Source organism: Aspergillus ruber (genome assembly GCF_000600275.1).
Source record: "Aspergillus ruber CBS 135680 unplaced genomic scaffold scaffold00001, whole genome shotgun sequence".
Lineage (NCBI taxonomy): Eukaryota > Fungi > Ascomycota > Eurotiomycetes > Eurotiales > Aspergillaceae > Aspergillus > Aspergillus ruber.
In genome coordinates this window covers 209,811-230,381 of record NW_024467297.1, presented here as the reverse complement: position 1 = coordinate 230,381, position 20,571 = coordinate 209,811, and the positions used below count along the sequence as shown (strand labels likewise).

At 49.5% G+C, this 20,571-nt stretch overlaps 8 protein-coding genes across 8 annotated transcripts; 4 read left to right on the top strand and 4 right to left on the bottom strand.

Annotated features, from left to right (window-relative positions):
- The first annotated feature begins 103 nt into the window (after positions 1–103).
- Positions 104–2,502, top strand: EURHEDRAFT_407388 (chaperonin-containing T-complex subunit CCT7). The gene is made up of 6 exons (XM_040780536.1): positions 104–270; positions 344–510; positions 593–929; positions 1,007–1,379; positions 1,444–2,105; positions 2,162–2,502. Exons 1-6 carry the CDS (start codon positions 225–227, stop codon positions 2,266–2,268), a joined length of 1,692 nt encoding a protein of 563 aa, XP_040643118.1. The 5' UTR covers positions 104–224; the 3' UTR covers positions 2,269–2,502.
- Positions 2,503–3,321: 819 nt separating this feature from the next.
- EURHEDRAFT_534767 (caspase family protein) lies at positions 3,322–4,925 on the top strand (the record flags this gene model as incomplete). The annotated part of the gene is made up of 5 exons (XM_040787308.1): positions 3,322–3,450; positions 3,507–3,600; positions 3,643–4,002; positions 4,068–4,676; positions 4,736–4,925. The coding sequence occupies 5 exons, from the start codon at positions 3,322–3,324 to the stop codon at positions 4,759–4,761; spliced, it is 1,218 nt and encodes a 405-aa protein (XP_040643117.1). The 3' UTR covers positions 4,762–4,925.
- Positions 4,926–5,088: 163 nt separating this feature from the next.
- Positions 5,089–6,349, bottom strand: EURHEDRAFT_445063 (ribosome biogenesis TSR3 family protein; the record flags this gene model as incomplete). The annotated part of the gene is made up of 2 exons (XM_040783503.1): positions 5,089–6,007; positions 6,108–6,349. 2 exons carry the CDS (start codon positions 6,347–6,349, stop codon positions 5,089–5,091), a joined length of 1,161 nt encoding a protein of 386 aa, XP_040643116.1.
- Positions 6,350–6,625: 276 nt separating this feature from the next.
- On the top strand, positions 6,626–9,471 carry EURHEDRAFT_527424 (VHS domain protein). Its single transcript, XM_040787021.1, has 8 exons — positions 6,626–6,754; positions 6,801–6,888; positions 6,946–7,021; positions 7,090–7,383; positions 7,435–7,707; positions 7,760–8,141; positions 8,192–8,736; positions 8,800–9,471. Exons 1-8 carry the CDS (start codon positions 6,688–6,690, stop codon positions 8,998–9,000), a joined length of 1,926 nt encoding a protein of 641 aa, XP_040643115.1. The 5' UTR covers positions 6,626–6,687; the 3' UTR covers positions 9,001–9,471.
- A 1,060-nt stretch (positions 9,472–10,531) lies between these two features.
- Positions 10,532–11,731, top strand: EURHEDRAFT_445506 (uncharacterized protein; the record flags this gene model as incomplete). Its single annotated transcript, XM_040783537.1, has 2 exons — positions 10,532–10,809; positions 10,885–11,731. Coding segments are annotated over 2 exons (1,125 nt in total), but the record flags the coding sequence as incomplete, so codon positions are not given.
- A 1,445-nt stretch (positions 11,732–13,176) lies between these two features.
- On the bottom strand, positions 13,177–14,963 carry EURHEDRAFT_446271 (uncharacterized protein; the record flags this gene model as incomplete). The annotated part of the gene is made up of 5 exons (XM_040783587.1): positions 13,177–13,606; positions 13,657–13,835; positions 13,881–13,998; positions 14,053–14,522; positions 14,577–14,963. The coding sequence occupies 5 exons, from the start codon at positions 14,961–14,963 to the stop codon at positions 13,177–13,179; spliced, it is 1,584 nt and encodes a 527-aa protein (XP_040643113.1).
- A 392-nt stretch (positions 14,964–15,355) lies between these two features.
- On the bottom strand, positions 15,356–16,471 carry EURHEDRAFT_444855 (uncharacterized protein; the record flags this gene model as incomplete). Its single annotated transcript, XM_040783492.1, has 2 exons — positions 15,356–16,196; positions 16,245–16,471. 2 exons carry the CDS (start codon positions 16,469–16,471, stop codon positions 15,356–15,358), a joined length of 1,068 nt encoding a protein of 355 aa, XP_040643112.1.
- Positions 16,472–17,624: 1,153 nt separating this feature from the next.
- On the bottom strand, positions 17,625–20,194 carry EURHEDRAFT_490213 (GMC family oxidoreductase; the record flags this gene model as incomplete). The annotated part of the gene is made up of 8 exons (XM_040785633.1): positions 17,625–17,893; positions 17,960–18,141; positions 18,199–18,610; positions 18,660–19,336; positions 19,422–19,465; positions 19,525–19,778; positions 19,839–19,992; positions 20,052–20,194. 8 exons carry the CDS (start codon positions 20,192–20,194, stop codon positions 17,762–17,764), a joined length of 1,998 nt encoding a protein of 665 aa, XP_040643111.1. The 3' UTR covers positions 17,625–17,761.
- Between the last annotated feature and the right edge of the window lie 377 nt (positions 20,195–20,571).

Here is a 20,571-nt window from a genome sequence, read left to right as displayed (position 1 = left end):
ACCGTTGAGGGGCACTTTGGTAGGGTTGCGGGGCGGCATGATTGGTCACCGCCTGTGCGTTTGGCGACGAGGAGCAGCTCTGGGAAATTTTGGTTCGAGATCATCGACCCCAGAGAACTGCCCGACACCCTTTTCTTTAGGCCACGTTTCGTCGAGCGACCTTATTCTCAGTTGGGGATATCTTCTTGTATTTGCATTTCACGCCTAATAAATAACTACTCACCATGGCCTTTGCCGGCCAAACACCCACGATCGTCGTGTTGAAGGAGGGTCCGTATCGCCCGCAATCTATCTGCAATCTGGACGTTTCGCTGACTTGGGATCATTGTTGCTTGATGGATAGGGACGGATACATCTCAAGGAAAGGGTCAAATTGTTTCGAACATTAACGCCTGCGTTGCGGTGCAATCCACGATCAAGAGCACGCTCGGTCCGTACGGAGGTGATCTGTTGCTTGTTGACAACAACGGCAGACAGACGATCACAAACGATGGAGCCACTGTTATGAAAGTGCGTGATTCAACAAGGATACTTAGATGAAACGAAATGAAGGAGAAGTATGAATGCTGATTACGTGTCTTGTTGGTTACAGCTCCTCGATATCGTCCACCCCGCCGCCCGCATCCTTACCGACATTGCACGATCCCAAGACGCCGAAGTGGGAGATGGAACAACTTCGGTTGTCGTTCTTGCTGGCGAGATCCTTAAGGAGGTTCGGGAGTTGGTCGAGCAGGGTGTCAGCCCACAGACTATCGTTAAGGGTCTGCGGAGGGGGAGCGCCATGGCCGTCAACAAGGTCAAGGAGATTGCAGTGGACATGGTCAATGCCGCTGGTGGCGAGGAGAAGAAGGTTCAGACTCTCCGGAGGTTGGCTGCGACGGCTATGAATAGCAAGTTAATCAAGCGGAATACGGAATTTTTCACCAAGAGTGAGTTGGCTTCTGTTTTTTTTTTTTTTTTGTCTCGCGTGGGTTGATACAGGGGAAATGGGCTGACTGGGAACTAGTGGTTGTCGATTCGGTCCTTACGCTGGACCAAGACGACCTCAACGAGAAGTTGATTGGTGTTAAGAAGGTTACCGGCGGTGGTCTCCAGGAATCACTTTTCGTCAACGGTGTTGCCTTCAAGAAGACTTTCTCGTACGCCGGGTTCGAGCAACAGCCTAAGTCGTTCAGAGACCCCAAGATCGTTTGCTTGAATGTCGAACTCGAGTTGAAGAGCGAAAAGGACAACGCCGAGGTCCGGGTCGAGCAGGTGTCTGAATACCAAGCCATTGTCGATGCCGAGTGGCAGATTATTTACAACAAGCTCGAGGCCATTTACAAGACGGGTGCCAAGGTTGTTCTCAGCAAACTGCCTATTGGTGATCTTGCTACACAGTACGTGAAAAACTTTCCCCTCCTCTTTCTCCTACTGAGAGGGGCGTTTTATTGACATTCGCAGATACTTCGCTGATCGTGACATTTTCTGCGCTGGTCGCGTTTCTTCCGACGATATGGACCGTGTCTGCCAGGCGACTGGTGCCGCAACGCAGTCGACATGCACCGACATCCAGGACCGCCACTTGGGTTCCTGCGGCTCGTTTGAGGAGAGCCAGATCGGTAGTGAACGTTTCAATTTCTTCTCGGAATGCCCGGGTGCTAAGACATGCACCCTGGTTCTGCGTGGTGGTGCGGAGCAGTTCATTGCTGAAGTCGAGCGGAGTTTGCACGATGCCATCATGATTGTCAAGCGCGCACTGCGCAACACAACCATTGTGGCTGGTGGTGGTGCCACCGAGATGGAGCTCTCGGGCTATATGCACGGATTCGCAGACCGCAACGTCCCCCACAAGCAACAGGCCGTCGTCAAGGCCTTCGCCAAGGCTCTGGAAGTCATTCCCCGTCAACTGTGCGACAACGCTGGCTTCGACGCTACCGATATCCTAAACCGCCTGCGTGTGGAGCACCGCAAAGGCAACGTCTGGGCGGGTGTTGACTTTGACCACGAAGGTGTCCGGGACAACATGGACGCATTCGTGTGGGAGCCCAGTCTGGTCAAGGTGAACGCCATTCAAGCAGCAGTGGAAGCTGCTTGCTTGATTCTGAGCGTGGATGAGACAATAAGTAAGTTGACTAATGATGCTCTTTCACCTGGATCAATCGCTAACGAAGCATTGCAGAGAACGAGGAGTCCGCCGCGCCACAGGCACCGGGTCGTGGTCTTCCCCCGGGTGCTGCTCAGCGCGCTCTGGGTGGACGGGGTCGAGGAATGCCTCGAAGACGGTAAAGGGACTATGTAATAGAATAAGAATGAGGTATGTAGATGTACGGAGATGATGGGGTGAAACTAGAGAACAGCCAAAAATGTCTTTCTTGGAGATGATGATAGGATGATTGAAAAGGAAGTTGTCTTGTCTGTTAGAATGGCATATATTGTGCTATAGGTATAATCTTGATTGTTCATCATATCCATAGTTTCATCATACTTGCTCTACTGGTGCCTTATCAATCTCAGCCAGCTCTCTCAGCCTCGACCGTAAGCATCTGATATGGGGCTCAGCCTCATGCTCTTGACGTTGGATGTCCTTTAGAGAGTAGAGTGGACAATTCCTGCATGTATGCAGCAATGTATAGAGTATTTCCGAAGTACATGCATTGGGCATCCATAGTAATCATAGAGCTTGTCCCTACCCCTCACAGTAGTACTACTAGTACTATTTTGCCATCAAACAAATATCAAGAAAAGGTAGATATCTTATTAAGCACTGCCTACCATTGCCACTCATTTTCATGGAACCTGATCTATAAGTAGAATCACCGCCACGAGTCGTTCACCCAGTTCGCTCAGAGTTTGAAATAAATTATAGGGCTGGTTCTGCGTTTCTCTTTGCTATATACATTGCATAATACACTGCACTGTACACCGTTCAGTTGTATAGTATCCGTATTTGCCGCCTTTCCGGCCGCCTGGATAATTTTCCCCGTCTCCACCCAATCTCGATCTGTCTTTCACTCTCCCTCGACCTTCCCATCTCCCATTTTGTCCCATAACACTCTGGTATACGGCTTACTCGTTGATTTTGTGATACCCTGCGATACCCTGTGGTACCTACTATCCTATATCTTCCTCGTCTTCATCCCCGACTTCATCGCTCGCACCAGTAATGTCTTACTATCCACCATATTCGGGCCCTCCGGGTTATCCCCCACAACAACAGTATCCTCCTCCCAATTATGGCTCCCAGCAACAATATCCGTGAGTCTTATCCGCTGTGCACAATTTCCTTGAATCCCGCGATACTTCCCATATTCTGAGCGACATGTTAACCCCCCCAGACCAATGCAGCAGTCCTCGTACGGCGGTTATCCTGGACAAGCCTACCACCACCACCAGCAGTCCAACCCCTACGGATATGGTCACTCTCCCCAGCCATCCTACGGATCATCGGCCCCCAATAACGGTTATGGAGTACGTTTCGCGTGGCATAGAAAGGAAAGAATACGTGGCTGACATGTGGATCCTAGCATGCACCATCGGGATATGGTCAACCTCCAGCCGCGCCGTCTGGAGGTTCGATGTATGGGCGACAACAATGTATGTTCCTCCATTTGCCACTGTGTATCCTGGGAAAACAACGCTGATCTAGTATTCCTTTATTAGATAGTGGTGGTGGTGGTGGTGGCCCGGCTCGGCCGCCGTCTGAGCCGGTCGCGTTCGGTCACGGCGCTCCGCAGGGTTACAACTTTCAGTACTCGCGCTGTACAGGAAAAAGAAAGGCACTGTTGATTGGAATCAACTACTTTGGACAGAAGGGGCAGCTGCGTGGCTGTATTAATGATGTTAAGAATGTGTCCACCTATCTGAACCAGAGCTTTGGCTATGCTAGGGAGGACATGGTCATCCTTACCGATGACCAGCAGAATCCTATGAGCCAGCCGACTAAGGTGAATATCTTGCGTGCTATGCACTGGCTAGTTAAGGATGCGCAGCCTAATGACTCTCTCTTTTTCCACTACTCCGGTATGCCCTTCGTCTAACCCTTCGACGTTTTGACCCTTTGGAAGGTTACTGATTATTGGTGGTAGGTCACGGAGGTCAGACACCAGACGAAGATGGGGACGAAGATGATGGATACGACGAAGTAATCTACCCCGTCGATTTCCGGGTGGCAGGACACATTGTGGATGATGAAATGCACCGGATCATGGTCAACTCCCTTCAGCCCGGTGTGCGACTGACGGCCATTTTTGACTCGTGTCACTCTGGCTCCGCCCTCGACTTGCCTTACGTCTACTCGACCTCGGGTGTCCTCAAGGAGCCCAACCTGGCCAAGGAAGCTGGTCAAGGTTTGCTGGGAGTTGTTTCCGCGTACGCACGCGGCGACATGGGCGGTATGATGTCGACTGCTGTCGGTTTCCTCAAGAAGGCGACCAAGGGCGACGACGCATACGAGCGAACCAAGCAGACCAAGACGAGCCCGGCGGATGTCATCATGTGGTCCGGCAGCAAGGACAGCCAGACCAGTGCGGATGCTTCCATCTCTGGCGAATCAACTGGTGCCATGTCCTGGGCTTTCATCACAGCACTGCGCAAGAATCCTCAACAGAGCTATGTGCAGTTGCTAAACAGCATTCGGGACGAACTGGCGACCAAGTATTCACAGAAACCGCAGCTGAGCAGCAGTCATCCTTTGGGTACGTAATTTGCCAACATATTTTATATTTGGTCAAGCTGTGAAGCTAACTCTTTGCAGACACCAACCTTCTTTATGTTATGTAGATAATAGTAACGCGATACCATCAATATTCTGATATGTTTTATGGCTGGGATATGGGACATGAAAATTAAACGAAATATTTACCTAGTATGTTGCTGCATGGACATTGCACTGTTTGAAAAAAAAAAAAAAAAATCGCAGGCTGTGGTTACTATACGAGAATTGGAGCTATTGATATATATTTGTTGTCATTACAGTGTAGATTGTGATAACCCTACATATATAAGCATAGCATAACGTGACATTGCTGATCCATCTATCCAGGATTCCATTCCCATAATGAATAACTTTTAAAGGCCCAACACCAAGGTACAAGAAAAAAATTTAGATCACCATCGCTTTGGCGCATCAACTACCGTCCTTGAAAACGATGCACTAATCGTCTCCTTCCCCTTTTTTCTCGACGAAGCAATAATCCCCGTCCGATCCGTAACAGGCGTCGCATTGATGATATTATCAAACGCCTCATCCTCGTCATCTTCACTCCCTGCCGAGCCTGATTCGGCATCTGAGTCTTCGCGCAGGACGGGTTGATCATCTGGACGGGAGACTTTCTCAGGTTGTTTTGTAGGGCTGTTATCGTCGTCGACAGAAGGATTCTGGAAGGACTTGGAGTTGAGGATTTTCTGGCGGATTTCGGCCATCTGGGCTTCGTCTTCGGAGTCGTCGGAGATGGCGAAGGGGTCTTTATCTTCCTGCCCTTCCTCTTCGTCGTCTGATCCGTTCTCGTCTTTCTTCTTCTTATTGCCCTCCTCGTCCTCTTCACCTGAGCCCTCGTCCGAATCCGAATCACCAACCTGCCGATTCGTATTCCCAACAGTCCACATATCATCCGCACCCACATCCCGATTCGCCGCATACTCCGCTTCAATCTTCGCCAGCCATTCCTCCTCCGTCTTTTTAACCTCTTCCTCCGTCGCGCACGCAGCGTATCTCTTCAGCAGCTTCGAATTAATCTCGAGAAATGCGTCGCCATAACGGAATGGTTTGAGCACGTCCTTAGCCCAGTCTTCGTGGCCGCAGATACAGAAGCAGGCGGCGAGCGCTTCGACGCAGTTCAGGCGCCAAGGTTTGCCGTAGTTGACTGTGTTTGCGGCGATGAGGTAGGGGAGGAGTCTTTCGCATTTGCCGCCGATGCGCGACCAGGGGACTTCTTGGACTCGGACCCAGGAGCATTCTACTACTGCTGCACCGTGTGTTTCGAGAAGTTCACGATCTGCGGGAGATATTATTTTTTTCGCATTTGGTCTGTAGCATTCCCTCGTCAGTATTGCGCAGTAGAAAAAAAGACTAAAAAAAAAAAAAAAAAAAAAAAAAAAAAAAAAAAAAAAAAAAAAAAAAAACCTACGAGACAATCACACCCGGGTGCTTCTGTCCAATCGAAAGCTCGCGCATCAACCCAAACTGCATCAATCTCTTCCCTGAGCATCGTCTCGGATCGCAATGGCCCAAGTCCCAGCAAGCGGCCTTGAACGGGGGTCTGGAGGAAGTCGAGGACTCGTTATCGTCGCGGGGTACAGGACGAGCACGGGGGCGGGGGTTGGGTTTCTTGCCTCCTCGGGAGAAGTTGTCTTTTTTGTGGCGGACCATGTTGTCAATTTTTTGCTGTAGTTGTTGTATATATGTATTGTATTATAGTGAGGTATAGAATGTTGTAATGTTAGTGAACGGAAAAGGTTGACTGTTGATCGATCGGACTAAACTAAGCGCCACACGTGGAGTAGCGACCGCCGCCTAAACCTCCAACTTGTCTATCTCCATACTCTATATCAACAGCAAGAGCTCCTTATTCCACCCACACTTGTGACTGTATAGCGTCGGTGTGGGAATCGCATTGGTTTTTTTTTTTTTTTTTTTTTTTTTCACCCCTACTTGGTTTATATCTTTGACTCTCTCCCGCCGTCACCCTGGAGGCAGCATCCGCACGCATGGCAGCGAGGGACCGGTTCGGTGCCTTTGCTGACCTGGGGCTCACGCCGGTCCAGCGCGCAGTCCGTACGTTTACAATCAAATGATGGAATGCCAATTCTAACGGTTATAGGTCATGCCTGCGATATCTCCCAATACGAGCCCAACCTCGCCCTGAACCTCGAGGTTGCGGACCTGATCAACTCCAAGAAAGGCAATGCGTGAGTGCTCGAATAGGATACGTGTTTACTACAAATTCTAATGGATGTTATGGATAGACCCCGAGAAGCGACCTTTGAAATTGTCTACCTGATCAACTCCCGGAACCAGAATGTATCGTTACTTGCGCTGGCGGTAGGTTAATCGAGCCCACCATACAACCATGCGGGGAACATAACTAAGAAACTCTTGTAATAATATAGCTGCTCGATATTTGTGTCAAGAACTGCGGATACCCTTTCCACCTCCAGATCAGCACCAAGGAGTTTCTAAATGAGCTGGTACGACGGTTCCCTGAGAGGCCACCTATGCGGCCGTCTCGGGTGCAGCATCGCATTCTCGAGTCGATTGAAGAGTGGCGGCAGACGATTTGCCAGACTTCGCGGTATAAGGAGGATCTGGGTCATATAAGGGACATGCACCGGCTGTTGCTTTACAAGGGTTATATGTTTCCGGAGATTCGTGCTGATGATGCAGCTGTTTTGAATCCTAGTGATGTAGGCCTTATCTGTGTGGGGTTATGTGCGCGGGTTACTGACAGTTGATAGAACCTTCGATCGGCCGAGGAAATGGAAGAGGAAGAAAGGGAGGCGCAATCGGCGAAATTGCAAGAGTTGATCCGACGCGGTACACCGGCGGACTTGCAGGAGGCCAATCGGTTGATGAAGGTCATGGCAGGATATGACAATCGGCACAAGACAGATTACCGGGCCAAGGCAGCCGAAGAGGTTGCCAGGGTTCAGCAAAAGGCCAAAATTCTGGAGGAAATGTTGGAGAGTCACAAGCCTGGGGATCCCATTGCGGAGGGTGATGTATTCGAGGTACGACCGGGACCCTGTACAAGTTATATAGGAGAGATACTGACATGTATAGGAACTCGCGAATGCGCTCATTAGTGCCCACCCGAAGATCCAGAAAATGTGCGAAGAAGAGTCGGATGATGCCGAGGCTGTTCGCAAGTTGTTGGAGATCAACGACAGCATCCACCGCACTATCGAACGGTATAGATTGGTCAAGAAGGGCGATGTTGACGGAGCGGCACGTATTCCGAAGGGTACGCTGGGTACGACGACGGGTGTGTCCAAGAATGCGAATAATGAGTTGTCTTTGATCGATTTCGACCCGGAGCCTAGCCCCAGTGCCGGTGGATCGCAGCAAGCCACGCCTGCCCAGGGAGGTAATTCATTGGAAAACGATTTGCTTGGACTGTCGTTGGACGACCAGGTGCCTTCAGGGGGTATCTCCTTGGGGCCTAGTAAGTTGTTCTTCATGATTAGTGTTGTAGGCGATTCTAACATGTTTTAGCTGTTCCACCGACCAACCCACTCAATCAGTCAACATCCCCGACACCACCAGTGCAGCAAGCCTCGCTATCTTCTAAGCCCAACTATGATATCCTGTCATCGTTGAGCTCTCCACAACCAACCACCCAGGCTCCACCATCCATCCCCGGGTTCTCACAGCCGCCACAGCCGCCACCCCAAAAACTGCAAGCACCAGCAGCAGCAGACCCATTCGCATCGCTGATATCCGGCAGCTCTCGAGGATCAAGTCCATTCTCCCCGGCCGTAAGCCAAACACCACCGGCAATGACTCGGAGCGGAACTCCCGCTCGGCCGGCAACACAGCCGACGGAAGAGGACGAATGGAACTTTACCTCATCGCTACCAGAGAGCAACAGCGCCCTCCCCAGCACAAGCAAAGTGGCCGTACTGGATTCGTCATTGCGAATTGAGTTTGTGGCACGGCGACATCCGTCTCAGCCACGATTGATTCATATAGTGGGATCATTTTCGAATCGCACGAGTCAACCGATACAAGAGCTTCACTTCCAGGTGGCTGTGGAGAAGGTGAGTGGCTATAATGGATGAAGCTTATCGGTATGAACTTAGACTGACGAACGCGTGTTACAGGCATATCGCTTACAACTCCGACCGCAAACTGGCCGGGAGATCTCCGCGTTGCAGCAGAACGGCGTCCAGCAGGAGATGTTAGTGGATGGGGTTGAGTCTGGGCAGGGTAGCTCGGTGAAGATGCGGTTCCGAGTATCGTACGTGGCAGGTGGACAAAGGAAGGAGGAGCAGGGGATGGTTCCGCCATTAGGAATATCCTAATCAGGGGAAGAAGATTCAAGAGAGCACGAACAGTCCGACGTGGAGTCAGAATCTAACCGGGACATTTCTCCGCTGGACGGCCATTTGTCCGAGTAAGCCATTGCCAATGATACGACTTACCGACGAAGCGCCGCAAAAGGGCACGGCTGAGCTAAGAGGGATGATGAATGGAGCGGAGAGTACATCGGACATGTCCGTGTGGAGACGGTGTAGTTAGTGGTTGGCTATTGATTTGCTTCATTTGTGTCAGTTGACAGGATACTAAGAAAATCCAAAGTAAGGGCCCGTCCCGTGGCATTTTACAGACCAAGAGCATATACGAACAGTGACAGACTTCACCCCACCCCCAGGGACCCATCAAAATAGCCTTCTCACAACATCGTTCCCTGGGACAGAGCGCTGGGACGCTCGTAGAGAGACCATACATATTGAATGGAGGAACGGAGCAGAGGCCGGTGGCGAAAAGAGGGGAGGAGAAGTAAAGTTTGGCACGAATGGCGAGACCTGTCAATTTGGCAGTGACAGGCCAGACCCTGCTAGAGCCATCCAGATCCCGCGTCTCGTTTAGATATGAGGGGTAGCGGAGAGGGGCGCGCTGTAGAGAGGGTACGAGTGTGGTAGGAAAATGCGAAAGATTTACCCAAGGTGGGTAGGGTTAGATGCTGACAGACACATGGGAGATTCTGCAACATAACAAAGAAAGAAAACTTGTAGAAACGACACGAAACAAGACCCTGAAGAACCCGATCGACTGGGTATTCTTTTCATCTTTGCTTCATAAGAAATTCCGTAGGTGTGGTAAGTACTAGTAAGTAGCATCCCGGAGAGGTGACTTTCCTAATCCGGCGACTTTGCAACGTGACTTCCTAGGTAACTTGCCCTTCCATCCGCCTTCCACTTCTTCTCCCCCGGACCAGTTTATTTATTTTTTTTTTTCCTATGTAACCTCCATATATTCCCCATATTCTTCAGGACACAGATATTCGCACGATACAACGGCCCCAGTCTAGATCAGTTCTCTTCTCGTTTTGGCCTTTCTCCGCCGTGGCAATCCGTACATACTGTTTCCATGGTTTCAGCCCTCACATCGACCTAACCTAGCCCTCTTTCCGTGGGTCTGTGCAGCCTGGGAATACAGTGGTACTTGGCACACCCTTTTTTTTTTTTTTTTTTTTTTTTTTTTTTTTTTTTTAATCCTCGGCTTGACAGCTAGCTGCCTTGTCGCCAGGCGGTCGTGCAGGGTTTATAAAGTTGCAGGGTTGCCTTTCTGCCTCTGTCTGCCCCTCCATTTTGGATACGCACATTCTGCATATTCTTCTTCTCTATATACTTCTCCTTCTACCTCGCCTTTTATTCGCACTATCATCATATGCATTTTCTTCAATAGCAGCATAAGAGATTCCATTATGCCTTCGTCTGACTTGGATTTGGATGTGTCTCCTATCCCCCGTTCGCGGGAGGAGAACCAGGAACGGTACGTCGTTGCACAAGCCGGGATGTGATATTTCCGGACCGTCTTGCTAATCCTTGTAGTGCTTTTATCGCGGCATCCCGACGCAAAGACCGCAGCCTCGATGCTAGGTTGGAATCGGCCAATCGTGCCTCCATGTTACACAAGAAGCGTACCGGGAAGAGCCTGCACATCACCAAAGATATTGTCGAGAAAGAGGCCATGTACGAAGAGGTCGACGAGCGGTACCAAGAGAAACGCATTCGTATGCTACAGGCTCAGAACATGCAAATCGAAGAACAGCTTAATCGCCAGCTTTTGACTGCATTGGCTGCTCGCAACCACCGGGGCTCGACATCGTCGGCCTCGTCAGCTACGACCAATTCTGTGACTTCTGCTTCTCCTAAGCCTCTTGCTCCGCATCAACATCTTAGACGGGCCACTAGCATGGCACCGCGGGCCTCGATTGATGGGGTGCGCAAGATGAGTTTGGACTTGTCGAGTGTGCGCTCGTCTTTTTCGGAGGGGATGCAGACGGGGGCATTGAACAGTCCTATGATTACGGAGAACAGGTACACGATGTCACCAGATTATAATACTATCGCGTCTCCGCAGCACACTCAGCCTGAGTGGTATAATCAGGTGCCCGCGTATGTTCAACAGATGCAGTGGCCTCAACAATGGACGGGATTCCAGCCCCAGCAAGAGCAGCCGCACGTCATGCAGGATTATGTCTCTCAGATGCCAATGAACGTTGCTGCGACACGGCCATTCAGAGATCGATTTGCATCTGCTCCAGAGATTCCATTGCACGGAATGCCTACGAATTCTTTCTCATTGATGTCCGCTCCAGCGCCAGTTCAGCAAGAGCAGCCACTGCAACAATCACAACATAGCCGCGTACAATCCGAACCAAACATGTCGATGGCGATGATGATGCACAACCTCCAGCAGCAGCAGGCACAATCTCAGCAGCCAATTTCCAAACCCGCATCGCCCAAAACGCAACCCACACCAGACGCCTACTCGTCGCCCAGCACACCACCGCAGTCACCCAAGACGACCAGTGTCGGTGTGGGAACGATGGGAGTACCGCAACCAGACGTGAAGACAATAGGCAAAAATGATGATGGGGTTTTATTTGCACAAGAACTGGACCCAGACTTTGATGAGTTCAGTCAGTTTGCATTAGGACTGGGGAATACCACGGAAATATCGGAGCGGGAGCCATTCGGGTTTGAAGACTTTGTAACCATGGATGATTTTACAGCTGCTGCATGATTTTGATTCTTTTCTTACGTTCTTTACGATGATTCATGCTTATGTTTATTGGCTATGATATGGCTGTATTATAGGACTATTGGATGGGATGGGAATAATACCCCTGGCGTTCTGATGTTATTATTATTATTATTACTTAACTTTTGCCGTGTATGTATTTACGAGCAACGAGAGAATAAAATTTAATTTAATGTTGCACTCGCGTCTGAAGAGAAAAGCCCCGCATTCTAACCTTGAGAATATGCATCGGCCATGGTTCGATGTCATGGTTTGTTTGTACAGCCCTATGGTTGCTGATTGGTCGGATATTCCATCCAGCAGGCCCAGTCGACCCACGTATAACTCATTGCGACAGTAGGATTGGCTAGAGGTAGCCCATCTGCCTATAATGGTTAAATCTTAGTTTATAATGAACCAATCATTCTACAAATCGCGCAAATCACCTGCAGCCTGATCCACAAATCAATAAACATTAGTACAGCTACGTACATCGCATGTGAGGGATATAACTTACTTACTGAGGCAAAATAACCCAGCCAAGAGGATAAAGTTAGTTTACTTGGCACCTGTCACTAGTCATGTTACTTTACTTTGTTTCTACTGATGTAGTTAGGGGCGTGCGGTGTGTGTGTGTATGTATAGTACAGCTGCATTCGGAAAGTCGGTCTGTGCTATCAGACAGTGTTGACATCTTCTAGATCTGTTCTATTTATTTATTTATCTAGCTACCAAAGCATTCCATGTCCTATCATAGACACCACAGATACAGAGTACATACAGTGGGACTACTTCGTGCACAATTCCAAATACTAAACCCACCAGTCGCTCATCATCTTACATAACCCCTCTCTGAACCGACGGTATTAGCCGATGGACACTGGTTCGGTCGTCCCCGGCGATAACAGCACCTACAGCAATCCCTGCCCGATACGTACCCTGCCACATCCCTCCATCGATCTGTGCGTGTGAATCACCCGAACCACTGGTCCGTGACGTTCCCACCGTCCGAGTGTGGATGGTCAACCATGGGTGGTAGAGCTGGAACCGTTGGGTAAGGCGGGCCAGACTGATCACTCAGCATGAGTAAGAGGGGAGGTTGGCGACCTGGGTGGGTGGGTGGCTGGCAGGCAGACAGGGTTGTTGGTGTGTAGGTGGCCCCGGTGTGAGAATTGGCTAGTAGCTGCGGTAGCTGCAGGGGTTTTAGGTCAGGTCATGTCAGGTACAAAGGTACAAAATATCGTGTAATGATCATTCTTAGCTATGCTATGTATATTTGTTGTATGTATGTGCTATGCGGGACTAGTGTTATCTCCACCGGTATCTGCCGAATTCTGCATCACTGGCCAAGATCGATCGATCGTGATCATCCCTTATCTGTACGTACAGACACGCACGCAACTTTATCATATCATCCGTGAAGAACTGAAGGGCAAAAGAAATGCAAATCAAAAACCTCGGCTAAACAACTCCCGCCCCAACTCTCCGCTCCGCCGGACACTCATGCTAGAACTACTGCTCCGTCGGCGATGCGCGCGGCTTTCCATAGGATCGGCCGGGCTTAACCCGCTGGCTCGTGCTTGTAGATTGAGAATATCCGTCAAGCTTACCACGCCCAGCAATCGGCCCGACAGGCGTGCTCCCGATAGTGCTGATGCGGGAATTGACGTTGCCAGTGTGGCTGATCCCGGCTGTGGTGATGTGTGGGGAATCGGCAAGTGTGGGTTGCTGCTAGGGTTTGTCAATTGATTCGGCTTTGGCGATGTGGGCGGAGACACTGCTGGGTTTGGTGCTGTGTTGGGCACAAGATGGGTTGCTGAATGTGACGGTGTCGAAGGTCCGGATGACGCTGGGGAGAGCGGGTCCGTCACCCATAATCTATATTGAATTAGATTTTGCATAGTTGGATAGGGATCGTGGATGCTTACCGATGTGATTTAGTAGCCACCATCTTCGCCACCGTATGTGCAAGGGTCGAACTAGGATCTACATGGAAGACCGGAAAAGAATCCTGGCCATCGATCAAACCTCTCGTAGACAAAACCACCGAGACAAAATTTGTGCATGTATTGTGCAATAGTGGAAGTGATGAGGATCGGGTCAAAAGCTACACTCGTTAGTCATCAAAAATATAAGAAAATATGCCACATACCTTGACGTCTGTCGCGGAGATATTGCCCACTACATTAAAATGGTTGTCAACCACTGCGACGGATGAGATGCCCTCCTCATACATCAGCCGCAGGGCTTCACTAAGCGGCCTATCTGCACTGTTTATAATTAGCACAGCCGTGCAGTATGTGAGAAAAGAAAACAGGACTCACTTAATTGAAAGCACGGCTCGCGACCCTATCCCCAAATCTCCCAGGGAATTCGGATACAGTTGATTGACTGCTGGAAACGTGCGACCATTCTCCCACAGAAACTTGACCAACCGAAACTGGCTAAAGATTCCCACCACCTCGTTATTACTATTCTCGTCCACCACTACGACACGATGCACGCCACCCCCAAACGTCTCCACGGCACTCATCACGTTAGCCGTCGCGGGCAGTGTCGTCATCGGCTCCTTCTTGCCTAGATCCTTCACATCTCGCAGTGGTATCTTGCTTCCTTCCTGAGCTTTCCGTGCTAACTCCCCATATAGTCCAAGTAACTCTTCGTCGGGTTGCGTCAGTCCCGCCGCTAGCAGAAGGTATGCGTTAAGGTCGGAAAAGTCGAATGTGCCCACGGCGGACTTGTGTTCAGGTGTCTCGCGAATCAGCAGTACCGCAATGTTGGAGTCGATCAACGCCTATCCAGATGCTGTCAGTTTCTCCCAGAGCAGAGGCCAAGAAGGATTGCTTACATCGGTTGCTTCCTCAATCCCCGTGTCAACCTCGACAAACTTTAGATCCTCTGGACTAACCAACTCCCCAATCGAAATGTGTCTCCAGTCACGACCAGCAAAGCTGGCATCTGGATTGTTTGGGACAGGCGGGTTATCAATAAGATTCAAGACTCCGGCGTTGGTGATCGACGGCTGACGGCGTGATCTCGGGGATCCAGGCGCGCGGAGAGTCTCGCTGAAGCTTTGTCGATGCGAATGGTTCGTGGAGATATGTGAGCGTCGAGCAGACTGGTTTCGTATGCCAGAAGCCCGCGAGTCAATGTTGGATGGCGGAGATACGACAGTGGAAGAGCCATTGGAACTGCCAGCAGCGGCAGCGTCGAGCGATTGGCGTGGACTCGCCATGGCAGTCTGTCTGCAAGAGAGAATAATTCAAGCCCAATCAGAGAATGATCTAGATAGCCTCAGTCGTTCACAATGCGCCAAACGGACAGCGGCGTAATGATTGAAGCCAAAAGGGAATCATGGGGGCGGTAGACAACGTTGCGGGGGGAGCTGCGGCGGTGGCTGATTGGTGGCTGTCCGCTGGCCAATAGACACGCGGCCAACACACCTCATCACGACGCAGCTGAGTGTCGCATAGCATATAATAGTATTGTTTTAAGCGCAAGCGTGATTTTTAGCTCTGATAAGGTGTTCTGAGCCAGTGGTCGAGACGTTGAAGAATCAAGGGCTGCTGTATGCTTGATCCGCCGACTTATGCCACCTTACGTCATAGAGCTAACAATCGTCATTGCTTACAGAAACTCCTGCAAGACACTGTCGAGGTTTCTCCCTTTATGCTCTCGCATTGTCGCTCTGCTGTGTTTTCCAGGTACTTTCTGTCTTTTGGCAGCAGGTTCGGGTGTCTCATGTTCCGGGTGACCTTGTCGTACCAAGTAAATAGTGTCAAACGATGGCGTATTGGTTGACCGGCGCATTTCCCGGCCGACCTGGAAGCTTAGGATAGGGACATCGGGTACTTTCATATCTTCATCCGTTGCGAAGCTAGCCCTGTAGCACCCGTAAAGCTTATCATGTGCTGCATTGGAATCATTCTCACCAACTAGAATGTCCGCCGGTTGCCACCCTTCGATTGCTTTGCTGCTCTTCTTAAAAAGACGGCCAATGTTCGGACAGTCGCATATGACAAGCAAACGCAAAGATGGAAACGATCTCAAGAACCGCAAGATAACCGGTGACACCTGCTTCTGATGTGAGATCCTCAAGACCCTCAGATGCGCAAATGCACCAGACGTTGCCAGCTCACTCCATGTCCGGACAATCCGATCGTTAAGCGCCGTCATTGGCAAATCAGTCTCATTGGAAAAAGTTTCCAGCTCGGATGATGTATTGAGCTCTAGCGCGACGAGATTCTTGACATTGGCGATCTCCACCAGTTCGGGGACACTCGCGAATGAGGTGAAGAGGGTCAATGTGACGCCCCAATGCAGAGTGTCACTCTTAACCTGGTCTAGATAATCTCGTATTGGCATACGAGGCCCTTCGATTTTCATGAGACGGTACCGAGAGATCTCTCGGAAATAGGATGGATATGCTGTCACCAATAATTTCCATATGTATAGTGTTCTCTTGTTGCTATAGACAAGTCAATGGATTGAACTGCGTTTATGTAAAACAGCTTACCTCTTTCCAAGACAGTCCCAGAGATACTTCGCAATTGTCCACGGAACATTGGCAAATAATTCCGGTGTCAAGATACTTTGGTCAGAGAGCGTCTGTCGCATTGCAGAATGTTTGAGCGATGGCGCACCAGATTCGCTGGTCTCCTCCCATCCTATTGTCAGGTAGGGATTCTCATGGACCCAGGAAGGGCCTTTCGGCCCTTTTGAAGGTGTTACTGATAAAGACATCGGGCATTTGCTATTCTAGCTATAATGTATAAAACTGTAAAAAGCCTCGCATTGGAGCTAGTTATACAGCAAAAAGCCTTGAATTCGTCTCGATTGTACAATCTCAATCTCACTCCCTTCGCGTTTGACAAATCGGGAAAATACGCGACGCGACACGTGATTGGTCGGATCTAGAATCCAGCATTTCTCTCGCTTTTTAACCTTTGTTCAATTCAAAGTTCTCTAGAAATTGATAGTCTAATTGAAAAAGGATATTTTAAGGTCAAAGGCCAATTGACATCGAGCGTTCCAATGCCCCATTACGTGAGTACAGTACAGAATTGACAAGACGCAACACAGATTCAATAAAACTGATGCGCATCAAACTTATGTCTTGAGTGTGGGCAACCGTCCTCCAATGAGAGCAGACCCGGCAGCCAAATGATGCTTCTCGAATCAAGAACTTTTGGTGCTTCGCGAGGTTGAAAGATATACTAATTTCGAGGTAACAACTTGGAGAGTTCCGGATTGTGACGTCCAGAAAAATATACGATGTAGTTCTCCATATTAGCTGCCACGACATAGGTCCCTTGATCGATCAAAAAGCTTATGTGTTCTTTCAATCTGTAACGGCGATTGTGCTTAGTATCAGCTAGCATACAAGCAGATATCATGAGTTCTTCGCTCTCGACTGAATGCTGAAAGGAGTGATCCAGGTCTAGCATAGTCTGCTCTCAGGCGTACTAAAAAAAAGACCCTACTAAAACGGCGAATGCTATTCAAATTTACCAAAGTATTTCAGAGAAGTCTCTCTTGAACCGTGTCGAACATACAGTCTTGTTTCCTGTTTAGGGAACTCGGTTCACGGAGCATCAAGGCGCACTGCTTGTTGATTCAATGCTGCCTCACTGATATATGGCATATATGCAATATCAACTGATACTGTTCCATGATTTTGAGTAGATAATGGCAGCTTAAAGAACAGTAACTCCGGTTCTTAGTTCTGTGATTGAGGACTGGCAGAGGGATGTCACTGCGCAGAGATCTAGTAGTGAATCATGGTGGCGGGAGGAATGCAATGCAGTATGAATGTATATAAATGGGCAAGTCATGGCTCTTGATAGAATGTTACTTTCAAGGCGAATGTTCTAATGCAGAAGAGAAAAGGACATTGGGCATTTCAATATCATGAGAAAGGTTTGCCATACATAATCTGGCTTGACTATATCCAAGCAACACAGAAGACAGGTAATTAGAGAACAAATGCGTAAAAATCATAACAATTATAGAAGCATATGCAGCTAATGCCATTCACAGGCGTGCCAGGTTCACGACTTCTCCCGGAGCATGGTAAGTAGGCACCCTCATCTCCAAAGCAGAGCCTGAGTAGCCCAGATCCTCCGCGGTGAGAACCGCACATTTCTCGCCGATGAGTAGAGCAGTCTGGTAGAGGATCAAGTCAGCCAAGTCCGAAGATAGGAAAACAAATAAGAAGATCAGGGGACGTACACTGAACGTATTGCAGCCTACGTTATCCGGACAGATAGACAGATCGCAGACCTTGAGACCTTTTACACCGTGAACGTTCAGACGATCGTCGACAACACCGTGCTTGACAATCGAGTTACCCTCCCTGGGTGCCATGCTGCAAGTGCCCAGCGAGTGCCATGTGGTTTCTACGTGACGTTGAACTACGAGAATTAGTATTGAACAACAAATTAAGCATAAAAAATTTTGGCAAGACTCACCCCATTTTTCAATCTGCTCGAGATCATCCGCGCTGTAATTAAGCGGTGCTCGGGTCTCCTGCTTGTGAGAATTGAGGAAAGTCGACGCAGGCTGCTCTCCCGGTCCCAGAGGGTGTGACCAGGAACCATGCTGAATACCAGCTGAATGGTGATTCGGTCCGGCATAGGCGTTGGTAGTCGCAAGGTCGAGGTCAAATGCGCGAGCCGGAGAATTGTATTTGAAGTGGGGGTGCATACCGGTCACCTCTCCAGCATACGCATTCATCCGGCGGGCCGTCTCTCGAGACTTGATGTAACCCCAGACCATGGGAGCCATGTCGCGTTTATCATTCATAAATCCAGCATCAAAGTCAGGGTTCTCGTATGGGTCTGAGGATTGGATATGGGTAAATCCACGAGAGAAAGGGTATTCCTGTGCCCTTGTTAACCAAAAAAGGTTCAAAGGTAGTCCTTTCACTTACCAAGAAATGGAACATGGTGAAGAACTTGCCCGGTGGCATGAGCATATGATCACCGAACCATCCAGAAATAATTGAATAATGCATAACAGGCTTGTCTGGCTTATCCTTAAAGTAGGACTCCCATCCTTTCACAAAATCAGACGTAGGCCACCTCTTCATTTCCTCCAATTCCTGCTGCGTCGGCCTAATCTTCACACCAGCATCAATGCCATTCGTGGCTAGAGGACCGGTGCCCTTCAAGTTCCACTCATCATACACCTTCTTCTGCACTTCAGGGTCTCCCCGGATGAAGTCATCAAACGACTCGGTTTCAGGCTTAGCCCGGTAGACAGAGAAAGTAAGGTAGTGATCCTGGAAGTTGCGGCCCACGCCAGGCAGGTCCACAATTGGCTTGACCCCAACTGCCCGGAGCTTCTCAGGATCACCAATTCCAGATCTTTGAAGGACGAGGGGAGAGCCCATAGTACCGCTGCTAACAATGATCTGCTTGCGGGCTCTGAAGATCTTGCGGGGTGGGTTACGGCCGTCCAAGGGCTTGGTTGGTATAGTTGCGACTCCGACTGCTCTGCCACCTTCGATAATGACCTTGTCCACTTTAGTGTTGCACTTCAAGTGTAGGTTGGAATGTCTGCTTCGAGTGCTGTGAACGTATGCGTGAGCAGCGTCACTTCGACGGCCTAGTGGAACGTTAACAAGATTTTCATGGGACAAAAAAAAAAAAAAAAAAAAAAAAAAAAAAAAAAAATAATGGAAACACATTACCAGTATCACGATTGATCCACTTCAACCAGTGCTCAGAGCCGTGCCTATACAGAAACAGTCAGTCAACCTAACAGTCAAGACACTCCTTATTGGTGTACCTTACCCAGTCTTCAAGTCTTGCAGGTCATCCGTGACTGGGATGTCAAGAGACTCTGCCGCTCGTAGAAAATCCTGCATAACAGGGTACGTATAGTTCCCAAATGAGACCTTGATGGGACCATCGAAACCGTGAAGTTCCCTGTTGTTGCATGCACGTTGGTAAGTTTCGTGCTTCCTCATCAATGGTAAAAGCTCCTTCGTACGCCAGCCCTTTGCCTGCCAGTCATCATAGTCCGAAGCAGAAGCCCGAGTATACATCTGCAGTTATACCAGTTAGTGGACTGGCCGAATTACTTTCTCTGCACAAAGATCTCTTACCATGAAATTTATCGAGCTCCCTCCTCCAAGAATATTCGCACATGGAACAATAGCCTTCCGACCGTCAAGGTGCTCCGATGGTCGTGAATGATAAAATGAAGCGGTCTTCGAGTCCAGCTTCATGTTCCGGGGATAGATACCGGGGCGGTAGATCCTAAGACACAGACAGCGGTTAACAAACGCCATTGCTAAAGACAATTGGTATATGCTAACCATGGATTGTTCAGGTTATCTTCACCAGCTTCGATCAAGAGAACCGAGAGGTTATGGTCGAGGTTGGCTAGACGGCCGGCTGGTACGCAGCCGGCACTGCCACCACCACAGATGATGATATCCACCTCTTCCGGGATGGTCATGGTGCTCGTGGTTACCTTTAGATTCGGGAAGTTGAAAGGAATGCAGTACAAGCGATGAGAGGCACTCAAGGACCGTTATATAGCCGTACTCATGGATTAAGGTACCCCGCGCGATAAGAGATGCAGAATGCGAAGAGATATTAACCAGGATGTCCAACCATAGACTGACAACTGGACAGCAGCCGGGGTCTAATAGAGGACGAGAGCGCTGAGTACGAATGTCTTTACTTGGCCGTTCTTTCCCCGCATTTCAGACGAGAAATCCGGGGCAAATCTACAATTAGAGTAATATACAGATTACTCGGCATAAAATCACCAGGGACGTGCAAATACGCAGTGGAAATTGTGCAGGTGGGTTGTGGTGTCACTGGTCTTGT